Source organism: Xenopus laevis, chromosome 7L, assembly GCF_017654675.1.
Source record: "Xenopus laevis strain J_2021 chromosome 7L, Xenopus_laevis_v10.1, whole genome shotgun sequence".
NCBI lineage: Eukaryota > Metazoa > Chordata > Amphibia > Anura > Pipidae > Xenopus > Xenopus laevis.
In genome coordinates, this window is record NC_054383.1 from 47,474,693 (window position 1) to 47,497,655 (window position 22,963).

Consider the following 22,963-nt stretch of genomic DNA (forward strand, 5'->3'; position numbering starts at 1 on the left):
TACAATTTTGAAAAAAAAATCAAAGCCGTGACATGTTAATAAAGCAGTGAGAAAGTTTAAAGGTTGCATTTATACTGGGAATCTTTAAGTCATTTAAAGTTGGGGAGACTACAGTGTTATTATTTGATGGAATGACTATGCTGGCGGTCACTCACCTTACATTGAAGCCCAGCATATAAAAACACAGTAATTCAACACTGTGCCATTATATGCTGGAATTACTGCATAATTATATGCTGGAGGCCATCACACTACAATGTTGTGGGGTTGTTGTGCTATAATAAGCTGCAATTACTGCTCCATCCCATATTCCAATTTGGGGTCACTGTACCACACTATGTTACCCTGTGGCACTTTTTTTTGTTAAAGATGGACCAACTGCCCCAGTACTATTACTCAATGATTATGCATGACTTTTGTAAATCTTCTCACGTGCACTCTCTACATTATATCCATCTAACAAGCTGTGCTGAATTGCCACCAAGTGTATCTCTGCTCTCTAGCAGGGTCTAGTATTATAGACACATTTTCATCTTTGTGGGGACCAAAGTGTGGCAGTAGCATACATATTGCTTGATAGAGATACTGCTGATCTGTAGGTGACTCCATTAATAAACTATTTCCCTTCCATTTGTCTAAACATAAAATGCTAAGTGTAGAATATCCTAATAAACCTCCGGGTGCTCTTTTTACTGTTCAAGGCAATACTTAAAGAGAAAGAGGCTCAGCCTGAGAGGAAGTTGGCACTTGTTGGTTATATATGGATGGAAGCAAGGTCTGAAGAGCTGGTGGTAGGTATAACTTGAAGAAGCTTGAGAAGGTGCACTAAATTTGAACCAGGGATGGCTGGGCAACTAGCTATCACTCTGTCCAAAACATATTTCATTGCATTGCCTGCTATGCAACAAGAGTACTACAATATATCATTATTTTAGGTGACATGGCAGAACAGCATGTTCTTAAGTAGAGACAGCCTATCCTTTCATGTCACTAAAGCATACTTAAAGATACTGAAAAGTTTTTATAGCCATGCCGTGCTCCCTGCTCCAAATGTCCCTATTCCCTGAACCATAGCATATAATTCCAGCTTTGTTGTAGAGATTTTCTACTATAAATGAAAAATTGTATCATTTTTAGCCTTGTGTTAGTAGCCCTGCATTTCAATGGATTTCAGATTAAGCTTGTGTATCAATGCAGTTTTCAGTAACATTTTCTTTCCTTGCCCATTACAATAAAAACTTAACATCCTACACTTCTACAGTGGACAGCTGCATTGTGTTCTAGCATGAGTTCAAGCAGCTGCCACCTCCCTTTAGTTAAGGACCTCGATATCCTACTCCCTTTCCCTTAGTGAACATTATTATTCAATTTACCCGGTCCTTTCTTACCAATGTGAATGATGGAGTCCGCCCGCACTGAAAGGGACTGAAATATCCAGGGGAAAAGACAGAACATCAACACTTCCATTTCCAGCCTTGCAGACAGCACATCAGCTCGGATTTTTTAGTGGTACAGAGGTATAAAAGATGAAAAATCTTTCCAGTGATATCAAACAATAGAGATGAAATAAAAGGAACACAAGGCAAATCCTGTATTTTGCAGTATGTATTAGAGTATCTCAGCCAGTGAAAAGCATAGACTTTCAGCTATCCAACACTGTGTGTGTCTAAAACCCAACAAACAGCAAACTGCAGAGGACCCCCCTCCTTCTCTTCTACCACGTGATTGCAGAGACTCACCACTCAATATAGTCTTGGGGAAAGCAGTGAGAGATGGAGAGATGAACTCTAATGGGAAACAGAAGAGCTCAGTTTTTACAGTAGCCCCTAACAAAATCTTTGTGGAGATGTGGGAGAAGGCTTCCAAGGACTCTCCACACATAGTCTAGATAGTGATCATTAAGGGAAGACAGTGTGGAATACAAACTGATCTAGGCAACTACTAGCTCTCAATGCAAACAGGGCAAGACTATGAGAAAGGAACACAACTTGGCATCTGAATGAATGAAGAAAGAAGATAAGCATAATCTGGATTTATTGTATGGATTACAAGGAGAGATTTGATTAAGCACTAAGGGAGTGATGTTAAAGGTAACCATTGCATATGATGTATACATAGCCTTTTATTAGCACACCCCAGATCAGGCAGGCTTAGCTCTTGCTCTGCACAGCTCTCCACTGGCAATTCAGGGGAAGAGGAGTTACTTACTGAAAGGCACAACTTTCAAGATTCACAAGCTGCAGCTGACTGCATTGCTCTCTTTTTGGACATTATTTATTGTTTAAAACTGCTTGGAATGTTATGTTATGTTAGTCCTATAACATTTAGACCTGTGAATAAAATACCCGAGTAGGAAGCTGGAGACTGGACTTGCTAGGTGAAGCAGAATTCAGAGGCTGCAATGTTGTAGGTATCAGAAATCTCAAAACCTGGCAGTCCTTGGTGACATTTTCATATTAGGAATACTTTGGAAGCAACACTAGAGTTTGGAACTGAAAGAATTTGGGTACAATCTTTTATTTTGCACCTGGGAGACTTTGGACATAGTCCCAGAGTTTGCACACAGTAGAGGGAACTATGTAAGGCTGCACATATAAGAAAATGTTCTGGTGTTTGCAACATCCTTTTAACATTTGCTTAATTTCCTTAAATGCCAAGCTGCTCTCCTTTCATCTAGTGACAGCACATTTCACAAGTGCATAGCTTCACTGAAATCAAAAGCACACTTCCTAAGGAACCTACCGTGGCTGTGAAGACTAATTCTTTCATTACAACAAACGAATCAGTGACTGCACAAGCATTCAGACGTGAGAAGCCTCTAAATATGCAGATCTTCGAGGAATCCCAAATTGCTGAACACTGAATCTCAATTAAAAACTGCTACACATATCTAGGGAGTACAGAGCAGTGTTGTTTGAAATCTGGGACTCATTAAACTGCCTGACAAGATTATTGGTTTATAGAGTGCTTTATCTGCATGATATGTATTGGTTTAATTTATTTTTCAAATGGATGTTTGTTTTGTTTGATATCCCAGATTTATTTTGCACTTTGTTATGAATTAATTTCATATATATTTCAACAAAAAGAGCAACCCATCTTCAATACTTTCAGCAATACATGTGAGTGCAATTAGGTCCTTGCTTCATCAACAGGAAAAAACATAATTCGTTTCATAATCAGTTCTTAGTTATGATATCCCTTATTAGTAAAATTAGAACTAGAAGTAGTTTGTGCTTTGGGAAGGCAAATCGGGCTAGAAAAAAAATGTATCTCTTTAAGATAAACCATTTGCCCACAACCTATATCTGCATTCTTTGGTTCCATGCATACAACTCCCCAGTAATCTCCCCAGGAGATGGAGGGTTACTGAATCTCGTAAATATTTCATGCTGTAAAAATGTCTGAACTGTGTTTGTGATCAGTTCTAAAGCTCTCTTCCTGACTTCTCATGATGTATAATACATTGAAGGTTACAGTTATGGCATGCAAGAGGTGCAGCTCTTCATTAGCAGAGTTTGCATTGCAATGTTACTGTGGCTTTTCATTTTCAACTTGCTGGGCATGGTTGAACGTGTGTCAGTAATTATGAATATATCTATATCTAAAATTGTAGAATTACAACTGCTTACTACTTCTGTCAATCTTTTAAGCCTTTAAACTGGAGTAACTGCATAAAGCCTCATGCTCATTTGAAAACATTGCTGAATACTATCAGACACCAGCATACACATTGTCTGAAGAAACCTTTCATCAAAGCAGAAAGTTGGACATATTCATTGGATTAATGGGACTGAAATGGAATAGTTAACAGTATTCTAACCACTAAGCCTTCTTCATAGAATAGCAAGTCAGTCTCATTTGAAAGTGTTATTTCATCGTCTTGCAACAATAAAATATATTTGCATTGAAAATGTGCTAATTTTTAAATCTCATATTAAACTGGTACAAAGAACCTCATGGGCCTAAAAAGTGTATTAAAATAAGAGGTATCATGCATATTGGTAGACCTCATACAACATTGCATAGACAGCAATGGAACAATGGCAACGGTAATTGCTATAATTAATAAAGTCGCTAACTCTTGTTTGGATATTAAGAATCAAACACAAATCCTACAGAATTTTTAAATTATGGATGACAAAGCTATTTCCAATCCCCTCACTTCGCATTTACTGCATGCGGCCAAATCACTCATACCAAAAAAATGGAAATCATTAGAGGCTCCTACGATGGTTTTCTTCTGTAGAGGACATTAAACAAATGGAAGAAATTACACACATATTACATAAGGAAAAACTCAGAAAAAAAGACGGCACTTCTGAAAGTTGGGTTTTATTGGGGTTCCTGCAAGTAAACCTAAGGTTTAGGTTTACTTGCAGGAACCCCAATAAAACCCAACTTTCAGAAGTGCCGTCTTTTTTTCTGAGTTTTTCGTTGAATTCACAGTGGGGACACTGTTGGACTGTGCACCTGAATCGAGGGGGGAACGGTGAGCAGTGCGGTCCTTACCCTTTTTTCCACATATTACATAAGAGCATTCCATTTTGGGAAATGTGGTCACCCTGGATAAAATGTATGGAATCATCATTTTGTTAAGTAAAACAATGTATACCTATGATATGTGTAATTACGGAGCATTGTTGGTAAAGCCAGTAAGGGTATTATTCAAGTTGTGACTGGGTGTACAATCTTGCTATTCAGATGTATAGTGATTTGTATTCGATATTTACTGCATACCTCTATTTCTTTTTCCTTTCCACTTTTTTCTTCTTTATCCCCCTGTTTTTTGTGAAAATTCAAAATAAAGAATTAAAAAAAAAAAACAATGGCACTGTAGCTGTGCTGCAAACAATAAAGTGGATCATATTTATTACCGGTAGAATAATTGCCTCTGCAGTAACCCCTAGCTATCAATTAGCATTGATCATTCTATAACAGGCGCAATATTAAAAGGAAATATTGGATTGGTTGCTCTGTGTTATGTCACTGTGCAATTGTTCCCAGTGCTAAAAAATTAGCTCAAGTGACAATCAAATCGAAATTAATCTCCTAGTTAATTTCAAATCAATATAATGTTAGTGTTGCAGTTGGTAAGAAAAAAAACGTGCATTTGAGGGATTCATATTAGCTAAGACTTTTAATATACGCCAATAAATAAAAAAAAAAAATAAAAAAAAAAAAATACGCAGGTTAGGGAATTGCAGGGCGTAAAATGAATCCAAAATTATTTGCTAAATATGTAAATAGTGAAAAAATTAAGCAATAATGGGTGGGATCGGATCTTATGTATCAGAGGGTGGCCAATTGGTTGACGAGAACATGGAAAAAACAGAGATTCAGATGTTTTTCACCTGTTTAAACAATGGAGGAACCAGAAAATGGAAACTTCCTAATAGGCCTGATTCTGATAAAAGAACTACGGGTAGTGGTGAGACTAGAACATGGGAAAGTAAATAAAGGTCCAGGACAAGATGATATTCAATCAATGGTACGTAAAGAGATTAAGTCTGTTATTGCCAAACATCTTTACTTAATATTCTAGAATTCTTTGATGCCTGGCATGGTGCAGACAGATTGGCAAATTGATAATGTGCTGTTATTTATCAAAATGGGATCTTGTTCTCAGTCTATAATTGACCTATCAGTAGTAGGAAGGCTTTTGGAAGGCATAATAAGAGATACAATACTTGAACACATCGCAAATCACAATACTATATGTTTGTGCAAGCATGCAGGGGTCTGTATTTAGCCCTTTGCTTTTTGATCTATTGATGATCTTGAGGTAAGCATTGTAAGTACTGTGTCTATTTTTGCTGACAATACTAAATTGTGCAAAACCATCAATTTCATGCAGGATGCCGCTACTTTGCAGAGAAAATTGACTAAATTGGAAAACTGGGCAGCAAATTGGTAAAATGAGGTTCAGTGTTGATAAATACAAGGTTTTGCACTTTTTGACAACAGAAACACAGTTATACACTAAATGGTAATGTTTTAGGGGGTATTCATAACTGAAAGTGATTTGGTGATTTTTGTGGATAAACTAACTAGTCATTCATAAATTGTCTTCCAAAGCAGTACAGTACTGTTTTGAATAAATATTGGCATTAATTTGAGAGATGAAAGTATAATTTTACCTTTTTATGTATCCCTAGTAAGGCTTCTCCTTGATTATGAAGTGCAATTTTGGGCACCAGTCCTTAAGAAGGATTACCCAATAGCACATCCTGCTAAAAAAAAATATATTATTATGAAAATAGTTTATTTACATGAAGAACGGATGTACAAATGAGCTGCTCTATGCAATATATTTTTATAGAGACCTACATTGTTTGGGGGTATAACATTCCTTTAAACTGTGAGGTTTATGTTAGGGTTGTTTTCAGCAGCATTGAACAATTCAACATTCAGCATTATCCTCCTTTCTTTTAATATCAAATAGTTACAAATATAATTGAGCAAATGGTGTTGACAGGCAAGACACTGTGCACATGGTAGACCTTTTTTTTTTTTTAAACCTTTCATTGACCATCTGTTAAAGGACCAGTAACATCATTTTTTATTTTTGTCTTTGTGGGGTTTTTTTTCGTTCTATACTAATGAAAAAGAAAAAAAATTATGTTATTCGTCCTTTAAGTATGGGACCAGTGGTGTAACTAGCGTGTGCCAGGCCCCCCTGACAAAAAAAAAATCTTCAGAGGGGCCTGGCGCACTGCAGCCACCATTCTGCCCGCCCACTCCCTGCCACTAAGTGGCCGTCTGCATCCCCCTTTTCAGCTGAAGGCAAGAAAGCAGCTGGGGAGGGGGGTATTCTTTTCACCTATAAGGGAAGAAGACCACACAGTCTGGGGCCCCCCATTTGCAGGGTCTGCTTTTTCACATTGTATGGGACTTTTGCAATGCATATGTGCAGTCATCTACAGGCGTGCCAATTACAAATACCCACAAAATATTGCCTCAGAGTTTAAAGTACACATGTTTGAGTGTACTTATGGTGAATATGGGAAAATGTGTCTTTATCAGAAAAAAACTGCACAAAGTAAGAGTATATGTTGGCACATGAGGCCCATAGAAATTCTGAAATAGAACAACTTTTGAACACTGCATCTCCCAGTATCGTCATTCTCCACAAGATAGTTTATCTGTATGTAAAAATTGAGTATTTGCTATAATTTAAAGCTTCTGGTACCTTGGTCAGAGATAGTCATTATAATCACTTATATTATAAGTTATGCTTATACAGCCACATGTGATAAGGTTTTCCCCTGCACCCTTGTAAAAACCTGCTCTGTTCGGTTTGAAAAGGCTGCTACTGTCACTGATTCTCAAAGCCAGCCCTCAAGGGGCGACAGTAGTAAATGATTCAAAGCTTGTTCTCATGGTACCAGTTGGTTTAAACACTAGCACAGAAGGATGTGTCAAAATGGCTGGGCACTGTTGATCCACTTGTAGAATGATGATATACTTGAATATTAACTAAGAAATACATGCCCCTCATTCCTAGGTAAGGACTCTTCAGGCAATGCATAACTTCCAGATATTCCCACAATACAGCAAGATTAACAGTGATTAAAGTGGGATTATGGGTTAATAATTTAAAAGTGATATGATTGATTACTACATTTGATTCATATGGGTTTTTGTTAAAGAGAAAGTAAAATTAAACACAGCAAGATGTACAGTATGTAAGCAAATCAATTATGTATATGGATAGGTCAATGAGCACAGACATGACAGGGCTCCATAGCTTCATCATTCAATGAGTCTCTGTTTCTAATGCCTACAACCATTGAATAGCTGCTAAATACCCCCTGGAAGTCTCTAAAATAGGAGGTCCCAGCCTTTTGAATCTATATAAGGAGCATGGGTACAGGAAGGTGTCTCGCTTCAATGCCTCTGCAGGCTTGCAATGACACTTTGGAAAACTAAGTGCAATGTATGTTTTCTCATGGTCAATTTGATTTATTTTCGTGGGAAATCAATTCGGAGAGATCTGTTGCCTGCGGTAGTGCAGATTTAGACATGGGTGACAATTATCCAGTGTGCCAGTACCCATGTGTGAAAATACATTGGAAAGTTTATTAAATTTAGATTTTCTTTCATCATGTTAACTTTTATTATGTAATCAAATATCCTTTTCTTAGCAACATTTAAGTTCATCTTAATGTTTAAGTTTGATTTATCACCAAGTGTAATAATTTTTTTTTATTTTTTATATTTTGAATTATTTAGTTTTTTTCTGACTCTTTTAAATGGACATCACTGACACTAGCAGCCAAAATACATTGAGATGTAAGGCTATAATTGTGTTACTTTGTATTCAGACCCTCTTCTATTCATATTCAATCCTCTCATTCAAACCACTGACTGGACAACTGCTGAAATTCCAGACTTGTGATCTACTGACCAAAAAAACTAAATAAATAAAAAAATCACAATAATACAAAATAAAGACCAATTGCAAATTATCTTAGAATACCATTGTCTAGATAATATGAAAAGTTAATTTAAAGAAGCGGTATACCAGTTTAGTTCAAGAAATAACAATACATGTTCTTTAAACTGGTTATTCACCTTCAAATTAACTTTTAGTGTAGAGAGTGATATTCTGAGGCAATCTACAATTGGCTTTCATTATTTATTTGCTGTTTTTTTTATTAATTTTTATTTAGCAGCTCTCCAGTTTGCAATCTCGGCAATCTGGTTGCTAGGGTCCAAATTACCCTAGCAACCATGCATTGATTTGAAAAGACCGGAATATGAATAGAAGGTAAGTCTGAATAGAAAGATCATTAATAAAAAGTAGCAACAACAATAAATGTACAGCCTTACAGAACATTTGTGTTGAGGTCAGTGACCCCCAATGAAAGCTGTAAAGTCTCAGATGAAGACAAATAATTCAAAATCTATAAAAAAAAGAAAAATTAAGGTCAGTTGAAAAGTGTCTTAGAATTAGCCAGTCTATAACATACTTAAAGTTAACGCAAAGGTAAACCACCCCTTTAATTAAAACAATTGGGGGAAAAAACGATGCCCAAAGCCAAGACTTCTTAAAGAGAGTTCTTTTTTTTAGTAGTGGGCCGTGCAGAGAGGAAGCAAGGCCAATGGGGGCTATTAGATGGGGATCTAATAGTCCCCATTGGCCCCGCTTCCTCACAGCATGGCCCACTACTAAAAAAAGTGTTACAGAAAGTTGCACATACCTCTCCATGCAGAGTACCACATTGGAGCTCACGGGTACCATCTGCTATCCAATTGCGCATACGCAAAATAGCTTAGTCTCGGCAGTCCTTTAGCAAATGTATCCGAAGATACTGAAGGTGGCGCACTTGAGCTCTGCTGCGCTACTTTGCATTGAGAAGAGTGTGTGCGACTTTCTGAGTCACTTTTTTAGTTCTCCTTTAAATGGACAGTTTTGGGGGGGGGAAGTAGGGAAGCACCGAATCCAGGATTTGGCCAGGATTCGGCCTTTTTCAGCAGGATTCGGCCGAATCCTTCTTCCCAGCCGAACCAAATCCGAATCCTAATTTGCATATGCAAATTAGGGACGGGGAGGGAAATCGTGTGACTTTTTGTCACAAAACAAGGAAGTAAAAAATGTTTTCCCCTTCCCACCCCTAATTTCCATATGCTGATTAGAGTTCGGATTCCGTTTGGTATTCGGCCGAATCTTTCGCGAAGGATTCGGGGGTTCGGCTGAATCCAAAATAGTGGATTCGGTGCATCACTGAAAAAAGTATACTGCTTTTTTAAAGGTGAAATACACTCGGGTAATCCTGAGGTTTAGAGACTTGTTACTAAGCTACACATTCTGTTCACAACATGATCAAATAGTAATGATGTGTCTGCTGCTGCAGAAGAAGCTCTCAAGTTTGGTGCATGTCTTATATACTTCAATACTGCACCGTCAATACCCTTGAGACTTTACTTTTAGATTCTGTAGCCTAACATAGTGGAAAGAAAAATCAATCCTTAGGTTCAACCACAGAGCATGGATCATAGAGTTCTATGTCTGAGGTCTGTCCCAAAACTATAGTGCAGATTTTCTTATGTGGATGCATCAAAGGCTACCCATCTGCCTTTTGCTGAGCTACAACTCACAGAATGAAGTGACTTCCAGTTAGGGATTAAAGACGCACATTAAACAAAAATATCATTGCATTGCATTCTAAGCCCATTCTTCTCTTTTGCGCCTGTACCCACCACACCATGCTGAACCAGTGAACGCAGGTAAGAAGTAATATTCAAAATTGCTGCCTGGTAGCATAGGGTCATCAACCCTAGCAACCAAAAAAATGGATTAACTTTGAGATCCCAAGTTTTATTTTGTTATTATTATTTACTGCTCCTTTTTGTTTTCTGGTCTTTTGCTAATTATCTTCCATCTTGGTATCAAAACTGCTTCTAACCCCAAGCAATCAATTAACAGCTGTTAAAGTGCAAGCACAAAAACTGCACAGCTAAACAAGTACATGTTTCGGACTTGTTATCCAGAATGCTCAGGACCTGGAGTTTTCCAGATAAGGGATTTTTCTGCAATTTGGATCTCCATACCTTAAGTCTTCTAAAAATCATGTAAACGTTAATTAAACCTAATAGGATTGTTTTGCCACCAATAAGGATTAATTGTACCATAGTTGGGATCAAGTACAAGGTACTGTTTTCTTATTACAGAGAAAAGGAAATCATTTTACAATTACTTGATTAAAATGAAGTCTATGGAAGATGGTCTTTCTGTATTTCAGAGCTTTCTGGATAACAGGTTTCCAGATAATGGATCCCATACCTGTACAGTATTCAAAAAAACACAAATGCAAAAAAATAAAACCAAATGCAATTTGCCTTCTGCTCCCTACAGAAGGGTGTTTCTGGCTGTCCTGCCTATTGAGGTAGGTAACCCAGATAAAGCCGAGTACTTAGCTCTCACGTACTGGACTTGGGAAAGAGGCAGGGCCGGAACTAGGGGTAAGCAGAGCAGGCATGTGCCTAGGACGCAAAGCTTAGGGGGGGCACCAGACATGTACCTTCTCTGTCGCCTACCCTCTGGTCGCTTCTCTCTCCGACTGGTGCTATTTCCCCATCTGTTGTGCTTCTGTGCATGAGTGCGATCCACCTTGCGAATGCACGAGCATTAGCCCGCGCATGCAAGCACGCTAATCCACATGCGCAGCCGGTCAGGTTGCCTAGGGCGCTTGGCCCGGCTCTGGCAAGAGGGAGTGGGATTGCTATTACAACTGCACTAATTTCATTATTAACAAATGTGGCTCTAAATGTTACCCATGATAAAAAGAAAGTTGGCCCAAGTAACATTTAGAGTCAGTTTTATTTTTCTGTCTTTGGTAAACTGCACAGTTCTCACTTTGCATTATTGCAGACAGGCCTAGGGTTACCACCTCACCCCCCCCCCCCCAAAACTGAGCACATATGGAATACACAGCCTGCATGGCTAATTAGCAATTCATTTAGATGAATGCTGAACTAATTGATGTGCAGCCATGCATCATAATGAATTTCTAATTAGCCATGCAGGCTGTGTATTTCATATGTGTTTGTTGTCATATGTGCGTGAGGTGGCAACCCTAAGACAACCGCTACACAATCTGCTTTGATACATCACACCAAATGGCAGTGGATACAAATCGGAAGATGGGCACAATGAGAAATCAATTAATAAGAAAACTGCAGCATTATACTGTAGTTAAGTGTGTCTGAAACTGTACTTTGCACACCTCACTTGCGTTGTGACCCCTTATTCAAAAAGAAAAAAAAGCTCATATTGATGTAATTCCCCCTATAAAGTAAATTCCTCCTATAAAGTACACTTGTATGGCTTGTGGACAGGATCAGATGGACTAACTGTTCATTATAAAAAAGACCTGAAAAAGACAATTTATTATACACAGTTCCGAACTCTGTGAGCAAATAGGTATATGAAAAAAACAAAACAAGACTCTAGCCATACTTGGGCTGTAACTACCACACAGGAAATGTTCCCTTGTAATACATGTCTATACAACTAAAATTAAACTAAAACTCCAAAAAGACCATACCTTTTCTTTATGAAACCAGCAACACACCAAACTACTCCTCAACAGCTTGCTAGCAAATCACTACCTGCTAATAATCCCCATGTGAGAACATCCAGGGGAATTTACCATTTCAGGACCACAGTAAATTAGGGAGTAGGAAAGGAATCGGTGTGATAATATCTCCCCTCAAACACTTCCCCAGTTACCAGCTCACAGCCCATATGGAGCAAATTATTTGTGACCAAGGAGCTACTTCATAGCAGCCGCACCAGTCTTTTAGACTACAAAAACCTATAGCAAGAATACATTTAATGATGCAGAAATCATATTATTCACCAAGTATAAACTTTGTCTGCAGAATGACCATCACAGTATTTATTTATTTTGCCAATTTACTTGTCCTTTCGCTTAGGATACCTAACATCAAAGAGAACCAACAAGACAAAAAAATCCAGACTAATTCTCATCCAATAAGCCCTGCTGATAAGATACAAATCCCTTCATTGTAAAATAACAAGCTCAATGTTCTATCAAACAAAGACTTGCACTCTGTAAATCAATACATGGAATATATGCCTGTGATTAATAAAAAACAAAAACAATAAAATAAAAGACATTATTCTAAATTTTATCATAACAACAATCCATAGCTTTTACCCACTTTTTTGTGAGTACTTGTTATGAAAAAATGTTTTATATATATAGATAGATATATATATAAATCCAGGAGAACAATTGCTAAATCCTTAATGTAAACTACATTGTTATAAAATATATCTACATTTGATTAAAATGTAAAATCTAATTAAAAACACAGAGAAACATAACAAAGATACATCTAATATAAGTAATTCTAAAACAGCTGGACTTGCTGAGTAATCATTGAAGACGTTTCACTACTCATCCGAGCAGCTCCAGTTGTTTTAGATTTACTTATATTAGATATACCAAGACCTGGAAAAATGAAAATCTTCATAGTCATAATAAAGATACAATTGTTTTTTTTTTTTTGTAAATTTGGTATTATTTTCTGCAAAGTTTGTGTGATACAGAAAAGGGGGGAGGAGTAGTAAAGTGGGAATCAGTAACGTCTTATGGTATTTACATTTTACATATACAGTAACAGGACCTATTATTCAGAATGCTTGGGACCTGGGGTTTCTGAATAAAGGGTCTTTATGTAATTTGGATCTCCATATCAAACCCCTATTGAATGTTTACATTGATTTTGTTGGGGGACTAGTTTACCTTTTACCATCATGAATAAACAATGTTTATATTACCATAAATCTCTGGGGTGAGTTTTCCGGTTCCTGTGAATAGTGTCTAATGAAATAACTGTACAGTGAAAATAAAAATATGATAATGTGGTGGGTTTATCTGCTTTATGTTCCCAGTATGCAAAGGTTTTCTCGGCTACACTAGGTTGAAAATTTAGATTTTGTGAAAGAGGTGATATGGTGGGGAGGTTGAGAAATTCCAGGTATTTATACTCTTGTGCTATGCCTTTATTTGGCCCTTATAGGCAGATTATGAATGTAGGTAATGTAGGTATATTCTGGTATTGTGTCATATAGTATTAAATAATGGTACAGAGAAATATTGTTCAGTTTTTTTCCTTTCTCAGGTTGTATTCAGGCCCGGATTTGTGGAATTTAAGGGGGTGGCATGATGCCCAATCACACCCACATTGGTTCAAAAACACTGGGGATGGGCTGGAGATACAATCATTTTTTAAATTTCCCATGCGCCAATCCCCATAGATAATAAAAATTTGCACAATAAAGGGGAGGGGACATGGGCGACGAACAGCAGTGGGCCTAGGGGCACCCACTATGTAAATCCGGCCCTGGTTGCATTGCAATTCAAATGGATTGTTAGATGATAAAATATCATGTCTCTTGAACATACCAATACCAGATATGTATAGTTTTAGGGAGATTTATGACTTCTGTAGAGCAAAAACTCCCAGCAGTATATTACTGAATTTGAAAGCACTAAAGTAAAAATTGGTATACTTTAGATACATTTTCTGAAAATTGTCGCAAAGCTTGCATTTTACCCCATTATATTTCCTAGCTTACCAGCATCCTAAATATGAATGCCAGGGTCTACTGAATCTATATTTAAATATATAGATTTACCAAGCTATGTATCACACGGAGACCCCCAAATACAAATAGTTCATATGAATTTTCACATATGACACTCTGGCTGCTACAATATAAGCACCCGGTATTTATATTATGTGCCATGAGACCCCCTAACTGTATGGAGACCCTAGAAAACAATATATTTTCCGAAAGTACACATTCTGGCTAATCTAAAGCAGGTAATTACATATTTCTACTGCAAACTACCAAACTGAAAAGCTATGCTAAACAAAGCGCTTTCTATGAAATTTCTAAGCTTGCATTTCCCCCCATTATATACCCCACATTTTGTAATGTACCAGCAAAAGGCATCGTAAGTATGAACGCCAGGGGTCTACTAACAGTTTGATGCCTGATATGAAAAGATTTACCAAACTAGGTGGCATACAGAGACCCCCAAATGAAAAAAGTACATATGAATTTTCATGTATGACTCTGGCTACGTAGCTTACCAGAATCCTAAATATGAATGCCAGGGTCTACTGAATCTATATTTAAATATATAGATTTACCAAACTATGTATCATACAGAGACCCCCAAATACAAAGAGTTCATATGAATTTTCACATATGACACTCTGGCTGCTACAATATAAGCACTCGGTATGTGTATTATGTGCCATGAGACCTCCTAACAGTATGAAGACCCTAGAAAACCATTTATTTTCTGAAATAACATGTTCTGACTATGTCATGCACAGAGACCCCAAATGCATATATATAGCAGACAAAACACAATAAAATCAATAAAATCCAACAAAACCACAAAAATCTATTTTTTTTCTTTGCCTAGTGTAATCAGCAGTCAGAATCACAGTTTGAATATTTTTTAAGGTTTTACGGACACAAATAAGTGAACAACACCTACACAGACCTGAAAATGCAATAAAATGTGTAAACATGCAATAAAATGTCTAGAAATTGCAAGATAATCACAGAAATAACATACAAAAGGTATTGTACAGTGCAATTAACGAATATGCTATTTGCAATGGCAATAAAACTATAAAAAAATATTTTTTCTGTCAAAAAAAACTGACAATGAGATAAGAGAAAAAAAAGACAAAAAATAGTATAAGTGTGTGTATGTGTGTGACCCCCTGATCCCCCGAAATTGTATATGTGTGTGTAAGTGTGCGGCTTTACAAGCCAAACCTTTAAGTGCTGAGAATGTAGAATCTACGTTCTGTGGCACTTCGGCCCTTTTATCCACAGAACGTAGATTCTACATTCGGTGGCATTTAAAGGGTTAAAACCAAACAAAGGTGTTATCATTATTTGCTTGTTTTCTGTTTATCACATGGATTAAGTAGTATTAAAGTATTGCTTTGAAAGTGTAAGGTGCTTCCTGTTTCCTTGCCTGCTTTCCTGGTTCATCTTCTTCTGCAGCTCCAAAAGAACATCAGTAAACACCAGTGATGGCAGAGGTTTTCATGGAAGGGTAAGACTGCTACTTGCAGTTCTGCTAGCTCCTCCCTCCTATTGAATAGAATTCAATCCACATTCTGCAGGACTGAAAATGCATTAGGTTAGAAACATAATGTTATTTGGATTACAAATTTACTTTGCATTTTAGAAAAGCCAACCAGGTCACATGTTTAACTGGGTCAAAAGTCAAGATAAATTGTAGCACACCAAAAGAGTGGTATTCAAAAAGTGTTTAATAGCTCTCCTGGGCCCTTCATCTAGCCTAAAAGTAACTAGTGTTGTACAGCATATTGTCACAACCAGCTCCCTAAATCCAGAACAGGTTCTAGGCTCCCTGGTCTCGGCTCTGCTTCTGCCTGTAGAAGCCACATTTCGCTTCAGGAGGAGCCCTCCGCTAATTGGATGCTGCCAACCCAGGTCTTAATAAGAGGGGAGCCAAGCAAAAGTTCTGGAGGAGCAAAGGGGCACGGTCGTTATAAAGTCTTTGGACAGAAGGTGCAGTACTTGGAATAGAAAAAGCTTAGATAGACAGGCCAGGGTCGGTTCAATCAAAGTCAGACAGGCCGGGTTGGTGTAGGCAGAGTTCAAGGATAGTCCGGCAGGCAAGGGTCAATACCAGTAGAATCAGAATAGTCAGGCAGGCAAGGGTAAGGATAATCAGAGTTCAGTATAGTCAGGCAGGCAAGGGCCTATATTGGCAGAGTTCAGAGAAATCAGACAGGCAGGGATCAAAACCAGGAATCAGACATGATATAAACACACCTAGGATACAAGCAAGTAGAACCTACAATGGGCCCTGAGCACAGGCTGAAGCCCCCAAAGTGCTGTGACATCATAATGCCTGCGACGCTGCGACGCTTCGACACGTAAAATCAGGAAGTGCGTGCCGCATGCGCCATAGGAGGACCGTGGCTTGAATAGAGAGGATCAGCACAGCGTGCGTCCCCGCCGGCCCGCTAGACCATCAGGGTGAGTCCTCACACATATAAAGTGAGGACAAGGAGGGATTTGTGTGGGTGTGGCACAATTAAGTCCACAGGTTTAAATTTGCAAATTCAAATCAAGTTAACAATCCATCACAGAGTCCATAAATCTGATTATGCCAGAACCTCCCATAGCTGAGCGTATTGGTTCTATCTTGGAGAAAAATATTATTATGTAACTTTGTGTAGAATTGTGTATATGGTGTATAATACTTTGATATTTAAAATGGGTACATCTGAGACGCATAAAGGTACCTGTACTGCATACTGCCCCTTAGCCTTCCTATAAGGTGTTCAATTGTACAGTATGTCAGTGACAATCTCAGCACTCAGATTCTCCATTGCTCTATTCAATAAAAATAAAAGAAAAAGGAATAAATGTAGTGCTTTTAAATATGTACAAATAAAGCAAACACAAGTATCCAAAGGACAAAAAGATAAGAAGTCTACATACCTTCAATCTACATACTTGCCTACTTTAACTGGGAACAAGCAGACAAAAAACAAGTGTTGCAGTGATGCTTCATGTCATTGCTGACAGCAGAATTGATTTCAATGAGCTGTAAAGTAATTCAAAGGAGTTGAACTAAGCAAATTGTATCAGAGAGAAGGGCTGCTTCACTTTCTAGTTCAAGAATTGCTGAGGAAATCATGGAGGTATTTTGTTTAATCCCATTGAGCACAGGTTCTACTTCACCCTCAGAAGACAAATACCCCTTTTTGTAGCACTTACCAACGCCACTAAATTGGCACTAAAGAATTGGAACAGTTGAAGTAAAATAAAAAGTGACAAACCACCCGGAAACAGTTTCAAAAAGTTGGAGGGTCCAATGGAAACCCAAAATTAATAGAAACCCTACTTACTGTATGAATATCAGAGCCAATTGAAAACCTTGATTATGGGCAGAGCTTAGCAACTTGTCAGTAAAAAATATGGGAATACAGCCTTGCAGCCTTCTCCACAATGAGAGTCGGTCTGCATTTGGAATATCCATTAGTGTTGTCAATAAAACTGTTAAGCTTAACAGTTCATGAAGCCAAGAACAGAGTAGTCAACTAATAGGGGATTCCACTGCGCTCCACTGTATTATACTTAATCTTATTCATGCTAAATTAATGAATAATTCATGGTTAAATTATTACTGAAAATTTACATACATAGCTGTTGTTTTTTTACCATCACTATATTCGAGAAGGATGGACCTATAGCATTTTAAATTATTGCTACCTTCTGTCTAATAAAATATATACCTCCTGAATATATTAAACAGCCATAGAGAAAAATGGCCAGATAACTCGATATTTTCAAGATAAAAATTAAAGAGTAGAGTGTGCTTAATCACAATTGACCTTTCTGTCTTTTCTACATTTTGACAGTAATCTCAGAAATAAATCACAGATTCAACATTTTGATTATTTTCCATGAAGTTCCCTAGTTGCAAAGTGCATTTGAGTTTATAGTAAATCTAGAAATAATTGGTTTAAACAATGGCACACAAAGTACTTGAGCTCTTTTGGTACAGATATAGGACCTGTTATCTTCAATGCTCGGGACCTGGGGTTTTCTGAATAAGTGGTCTTTTCATAATGTGGATCTCCATGCCTTAAGTCTGCTAAAAATTAATTTTAACATAAGAAAAAACCCATAGGATTGTTTTGCCTCCAGTAAGGATTAATTATATCTTAATTGGGATCAAGAACAAGGTACTGTTTATTATTACAGTGAAAAAGTAACTTTTTAAAAATTGTAATTATTTGATTAAAATGCAGTCTACGGGAAATGGCCTTCCCATAATCCAGAGCTTTCTGGATAATGGGTTTCTGGATAACGGATCCTATAGCTATATACTTTGTGCATACAAACTATTATACAGTATGTAAAACAGACTATTCTGCTGCAAAACAATTGGGGCAAAAGGGGTGTTTTACTTTATTTCCTTTCTACATTGCATTTTCTAAATCCATAAATTATTTAGCTACAAATATTAATCTGGCGGGAGCACCACTAGTGTCCTAATCTAAATAATCAAGTAATTCATAGTCGGGAAACAATTTTGGCAGTAAAAGCCAACTTTGCATCAGGTCTGGTGACCCATAGATAATCAGCAGGTAGTGGTTAAACATACTGTATACTGGTTGCTATGGGTTACAAGACTTGCTACAAGACTTTGCTGCTTTATATTTGCTGTTGTTTACGATTACAATTACAGCATTAGTCTGTGTATGTCGACCACATGAAAAAAAATTAATATGGTGATGGTAATGAAACAATCAGCATTTTTTGTCTTTGAAATGTAAACCAAGTGACCAGCAAAACTGCATATAAGCTTTGGTTACTTGATCAATTTATGATCAAGCTGAGATACGTGTAGCAATATTTCTTAAACAGAACCCATTGTCTATGCAAGGTGATTCATTAATGTAAATCTAATCATCTTTATGTTTCCATTACAGGGTTGAAATCTTAAACAGATGCAAATCAATATATGGAAATTTAATTGTGTTCCACATTTTCTGTATTACCCCCACCACCACACACAATTACAGATCACAGCTGTTTGCCCTTTTGCATTAAAAATGCAGGTGAATGTATGTAGTCTGTTTAATTAGCCTGCAGAGGAGACTAATAACTGAATGCAACAAACAGTTTTATTAATTATCATTTTAAAAAGGAGCATTGCCTAAAGCTAATCAAGATTACATCCATTCAATTTATAGATGCACACAAAAAAAAGGCCAAGATAGGTTGAGTGTTGAATTGCTGCAATCCTAACTGGTTTAATGTAGCCTTCTACTTTACTGGGTGTGATGTGTCTGAACACATCATTTATATGAATTATGTCTAATCAAGTGCTGAGTATATCAGCCTTAATGATATTGTTGATACGCACTTTCTTCCACCAATCATTTCTCTTTTGAAAATAAATAAGATTCTAAAAAAACTTATCAGAAAAGATGTGCTTTGCTGTATTTGTGCCATGACTCATCTTTTTTCTTGATTGGGGAACCCATATATTAATGATATGACATTGTAATGTGCCTAAAGGAAAAATATTATGAATTATGCTTAGTTAAAGGGGTAGTTTACCTTAAAATACAATTTTCACTTGGTTTTGAGACTTTGGTTTTCAATATTTTGTACAATTTTAGTATGGTTAGCGAGTGATATTTTGAGACAATTTGCAATTGGTCTTCATTTTTTGTTATTGTTGTTTTTGGGTTATTTATTTGTTTGGAATTCTGTCACCTATATGGTTGCTAGGGTCTCAACCAGGCAGTGGTTTGAATTATAGATTGGAATATGAATAGGAGAGGACCTGAATAGAAAGATTAGTGATAAAAAAAGTAACAGCAACAAAAAAAATTGTAGCCTCACAGAACAACCGTTTTTTGTCAGTGACCCCATTTGAAATCTAGAAAAAGCCATAAAAAGAAGAAGGCAAATAATTTAAAAAATTGGAAATATGTTAACATTAAGGTGAAGTACCCCTTTAACTGATACAACAGACAAGTATGCCAAATATATATAATAGGGGTCAGATAATTAGAAAGAACAGCCCCCTAAGTTTTATGAAAACCTGTACATACCATAAACTATGTTAAAGTAGTAACCAGTGTGTGTTTTGAGGTTATTAATGTGAGGCAGCTGTTCTTTCCATTGTATGTGAGAAAACAAAAGAAATAAGTATAATGAATAATTATAAACCCACACAGCCCAGAAAGGCATCTTATTTATATATGTACCCAAGGAATCACTCCCCTTCCTTTATAAATCTCAATATTGACACTGTTCATACTTGTAGCAGTAGAACTGGTCCCTTTCAACGTTTTTTTTAAGCCCAACAATATTATGTATATTATTTTTAGTAGGTTAATCATTAATTCCATTGATTTATTTGCTCTTTTCTAAAAAATGTTTGAAACATACTTTCTTAATTTGTTTGTAACTGATGTCTCACTCCTTCCTTGCTTTAATATTTGGTTTTTCTTTGTGCTCCTCCAAAACTCTCTTTTAATGACACTTTACTAGTCCTCCCTTCTTCTTGTATAGCTGCATATTTAATCCAACTCACCAAGGGTTTACAGCTTACATTTGAGGGATTCGTCCCTGCTCCTTAGGGAAATAACAATATCATATACTGTTTTTTGACAGCACATTGGCTTCTGTAAATATTATGGGGCCACATCAGTACTCCATTTCTCTTATTTCTTCATTTAGCTACTGCCAGAATCCTTGGTGGACTATAAAAGCTGATTCAAGCTATAATGTTATACTAAACCTTTTGCCTGTAAAATCAACTAGAAGTAACTACAGTATGCTCGATCACCAGTACTTTATTTTGAACACCCAATATTAGCACATCAGTTTTTAAAAATTCCATGATCACTGATATGTGCATCCTACATGTATGTGTATGTGCAGCCATGACTATTCTTGTTTAGTATATGTATCTGGCAGGAAAATGGCAAGAGAACTGGTGTTTTGCAGGAACAATTTTGTACATGTTAAAACATGTTACATGACAGTAAATCCCCTCTCACATACGTTAAGGAAAAAATTATTAGTTCTCCTTCAAATTCAAAGAAAAAATACAAAAGAGGGTATGGGGCAGATTTATCAAAATATGTTTTAGAGCTCACCACAAAATAATTCACTCACTTCCTATTCATTCCTATAGGATTCTAAAAATAGAAATCTCTCTGTGGTAAACTCTAATCTCACATTTGATCTGACACTATATAGTGTCCTTTAATGATCATCCATAATAGTAGGTCTTATTTTGTAAAACTGGATTCATTTTGCCAACACATGGTAACCCATAGCATGGGTACATACTTCAAATTCTGATACAATACATTGATTAAAGTGAAGTTATGATATTTCATTGCTTATTAGGACCGACTTCCTAATTTGCTCCACTAGTAATTTTATTTAGGCACATTGTCCTCACAGCCTTTACATTGTTACATATGCATCTACAGGGAAGGTACATATAAGCAAATGCCGACCTGTGCTCAGAAACACCAACATGGAAGTAGACAGAAGCCTGATTGCAGCAAACACCCCATTTGCCTTGGGTCTTATAAAGGGGTGATACGTGGGCTGCTGCCACCTGAGGCAGCACCCCAATGCGCCCTCTCTGCCTCTCCATGCTTAAAAACTGGAAATCCGTCTCTTAAAGATACAGGAGGCAGCTTTTTGATGCCCCTTGTAACTGGCCGCTCACTGCCAACTGAAGCAAGGTTCTCACCTTGCCTCATGACAAGCGCTGCCCTGGTCTAAATCATATGATGACCTCCACAGGCAGTGTAAAAAATGTAAAATGTTGTCAGAATTTGTATGTCATATTGAATAAACCCCTATTATAAAACAACACAAGTCTGCTGTTTCATTGCCAGAAACCACAAAAATAAACACAAGTACCACTTCCCCATGGCAGAAAAATGCATGACTGAATTGTTTTCAGCAGCAAGACATTTTCTCCATAATTAAACTGTTTTATAGGATATAAAGTTTGTATTTTCATGGCACCATCTCCTTAAGGAAATTATTTGAAATGTTAATTTTTTTGGGTATGCTTGTATTGATCTATTTCTATTCATCTTCACCACTGTCTTGTTATACTGATTAATCTCCATACCAGTGGCTTTTGCTTTTGCCTTAAAGTTTTTTTACCCTTCTATTTCATACTTTCTACACTAAGGGGCAGATTTACATAGGGTTGAATATCAAGGGTTAATTAACCCTCGATATTCGACTGCCGAATGTAAATCCTTCAACTACGAATATCGAAGTCGAAGGATTTACAGCAAATCGTTCGATCAAACAATCAAACGAAAAATCGGTTGATCGAACGATTAAATCCTTCGAAAAGGATTTTAATCCATCGATCGAATGATTTTTCTTCGACCAAAAAATTGTTAGAAAGCCTATGGGGACCTTCCTCGGTAGCTTTTAGGTGGCGAAGTAGGGATTTTTTTAAAGAGACAGTACTTCGACTATCGAATGGTCGAATATTCGAACGATTTTTAGTTTGACTCGTTCGATTTGAAGTCGAAGGTCGAAGTAGCCAATTCGATGGTCGAAGTAGCCAAAAAAAACATTCGAAATTTGAAGTATTTTTTATCTATTCCTTCACTCGAGCTAAGTAAATGGGCTCCTAGTTGTCTTGCATGTTGTTGAAGAAATCTATTGTATAAAAGTAGGAGCAAAGCTTAACCCCTACCTGTTTTGTCACTCACAATCATATTCAGAAGGATATTTCACAACTATACCAGTCATTGCTGTGCAACTTTTACTCAATTTCATTGTGACATTGACACACCCCTCATCACTGTACTGAGAATAAAAGGATGAAAGCTTAGG

At 37.0% G+C, this 22,963-nt stretch overlaps 1 protein-coding gene across 2 annotated transcripts in view; it reads right to left on the bottom strand.

Annotated features, from left to right (window-relative positions):
• grid1.L (glutamate receptor, ionotropic, delta 1 L homeolog) overlaps positions 1-6,235 on the bottom strand; it is a 571,429-nt gene extending 565,194 nt beyond the window's left edge. Inside the window, exons 1-2 of one of the 2 annotated variants that reach the window (XM_041568909.1) lie at positions 6,141-6,235; positions 4,741-4,782 (exon numbers count right to left, since the gene is read on the bottom strand). Coding sequence is in view for 1 of the 2 variants with exons in the window: in XM_041568907.1 (XP_041424841.1) it covers positions 1,389-1,467 (79 nt within the window). In the remaining variant the exon portion in view is untranslated. Of the gene's footprint in view, positions 1-1,388; positions 1,670-4,740; positions 4,783-6,140 lie in introns of those variants that run through there. The other variant, XM_041568907.1, reaches the window with a different exon arrangement.
• Positions 6,236-22,963: the final 16,728 nt, after the last annotated feature.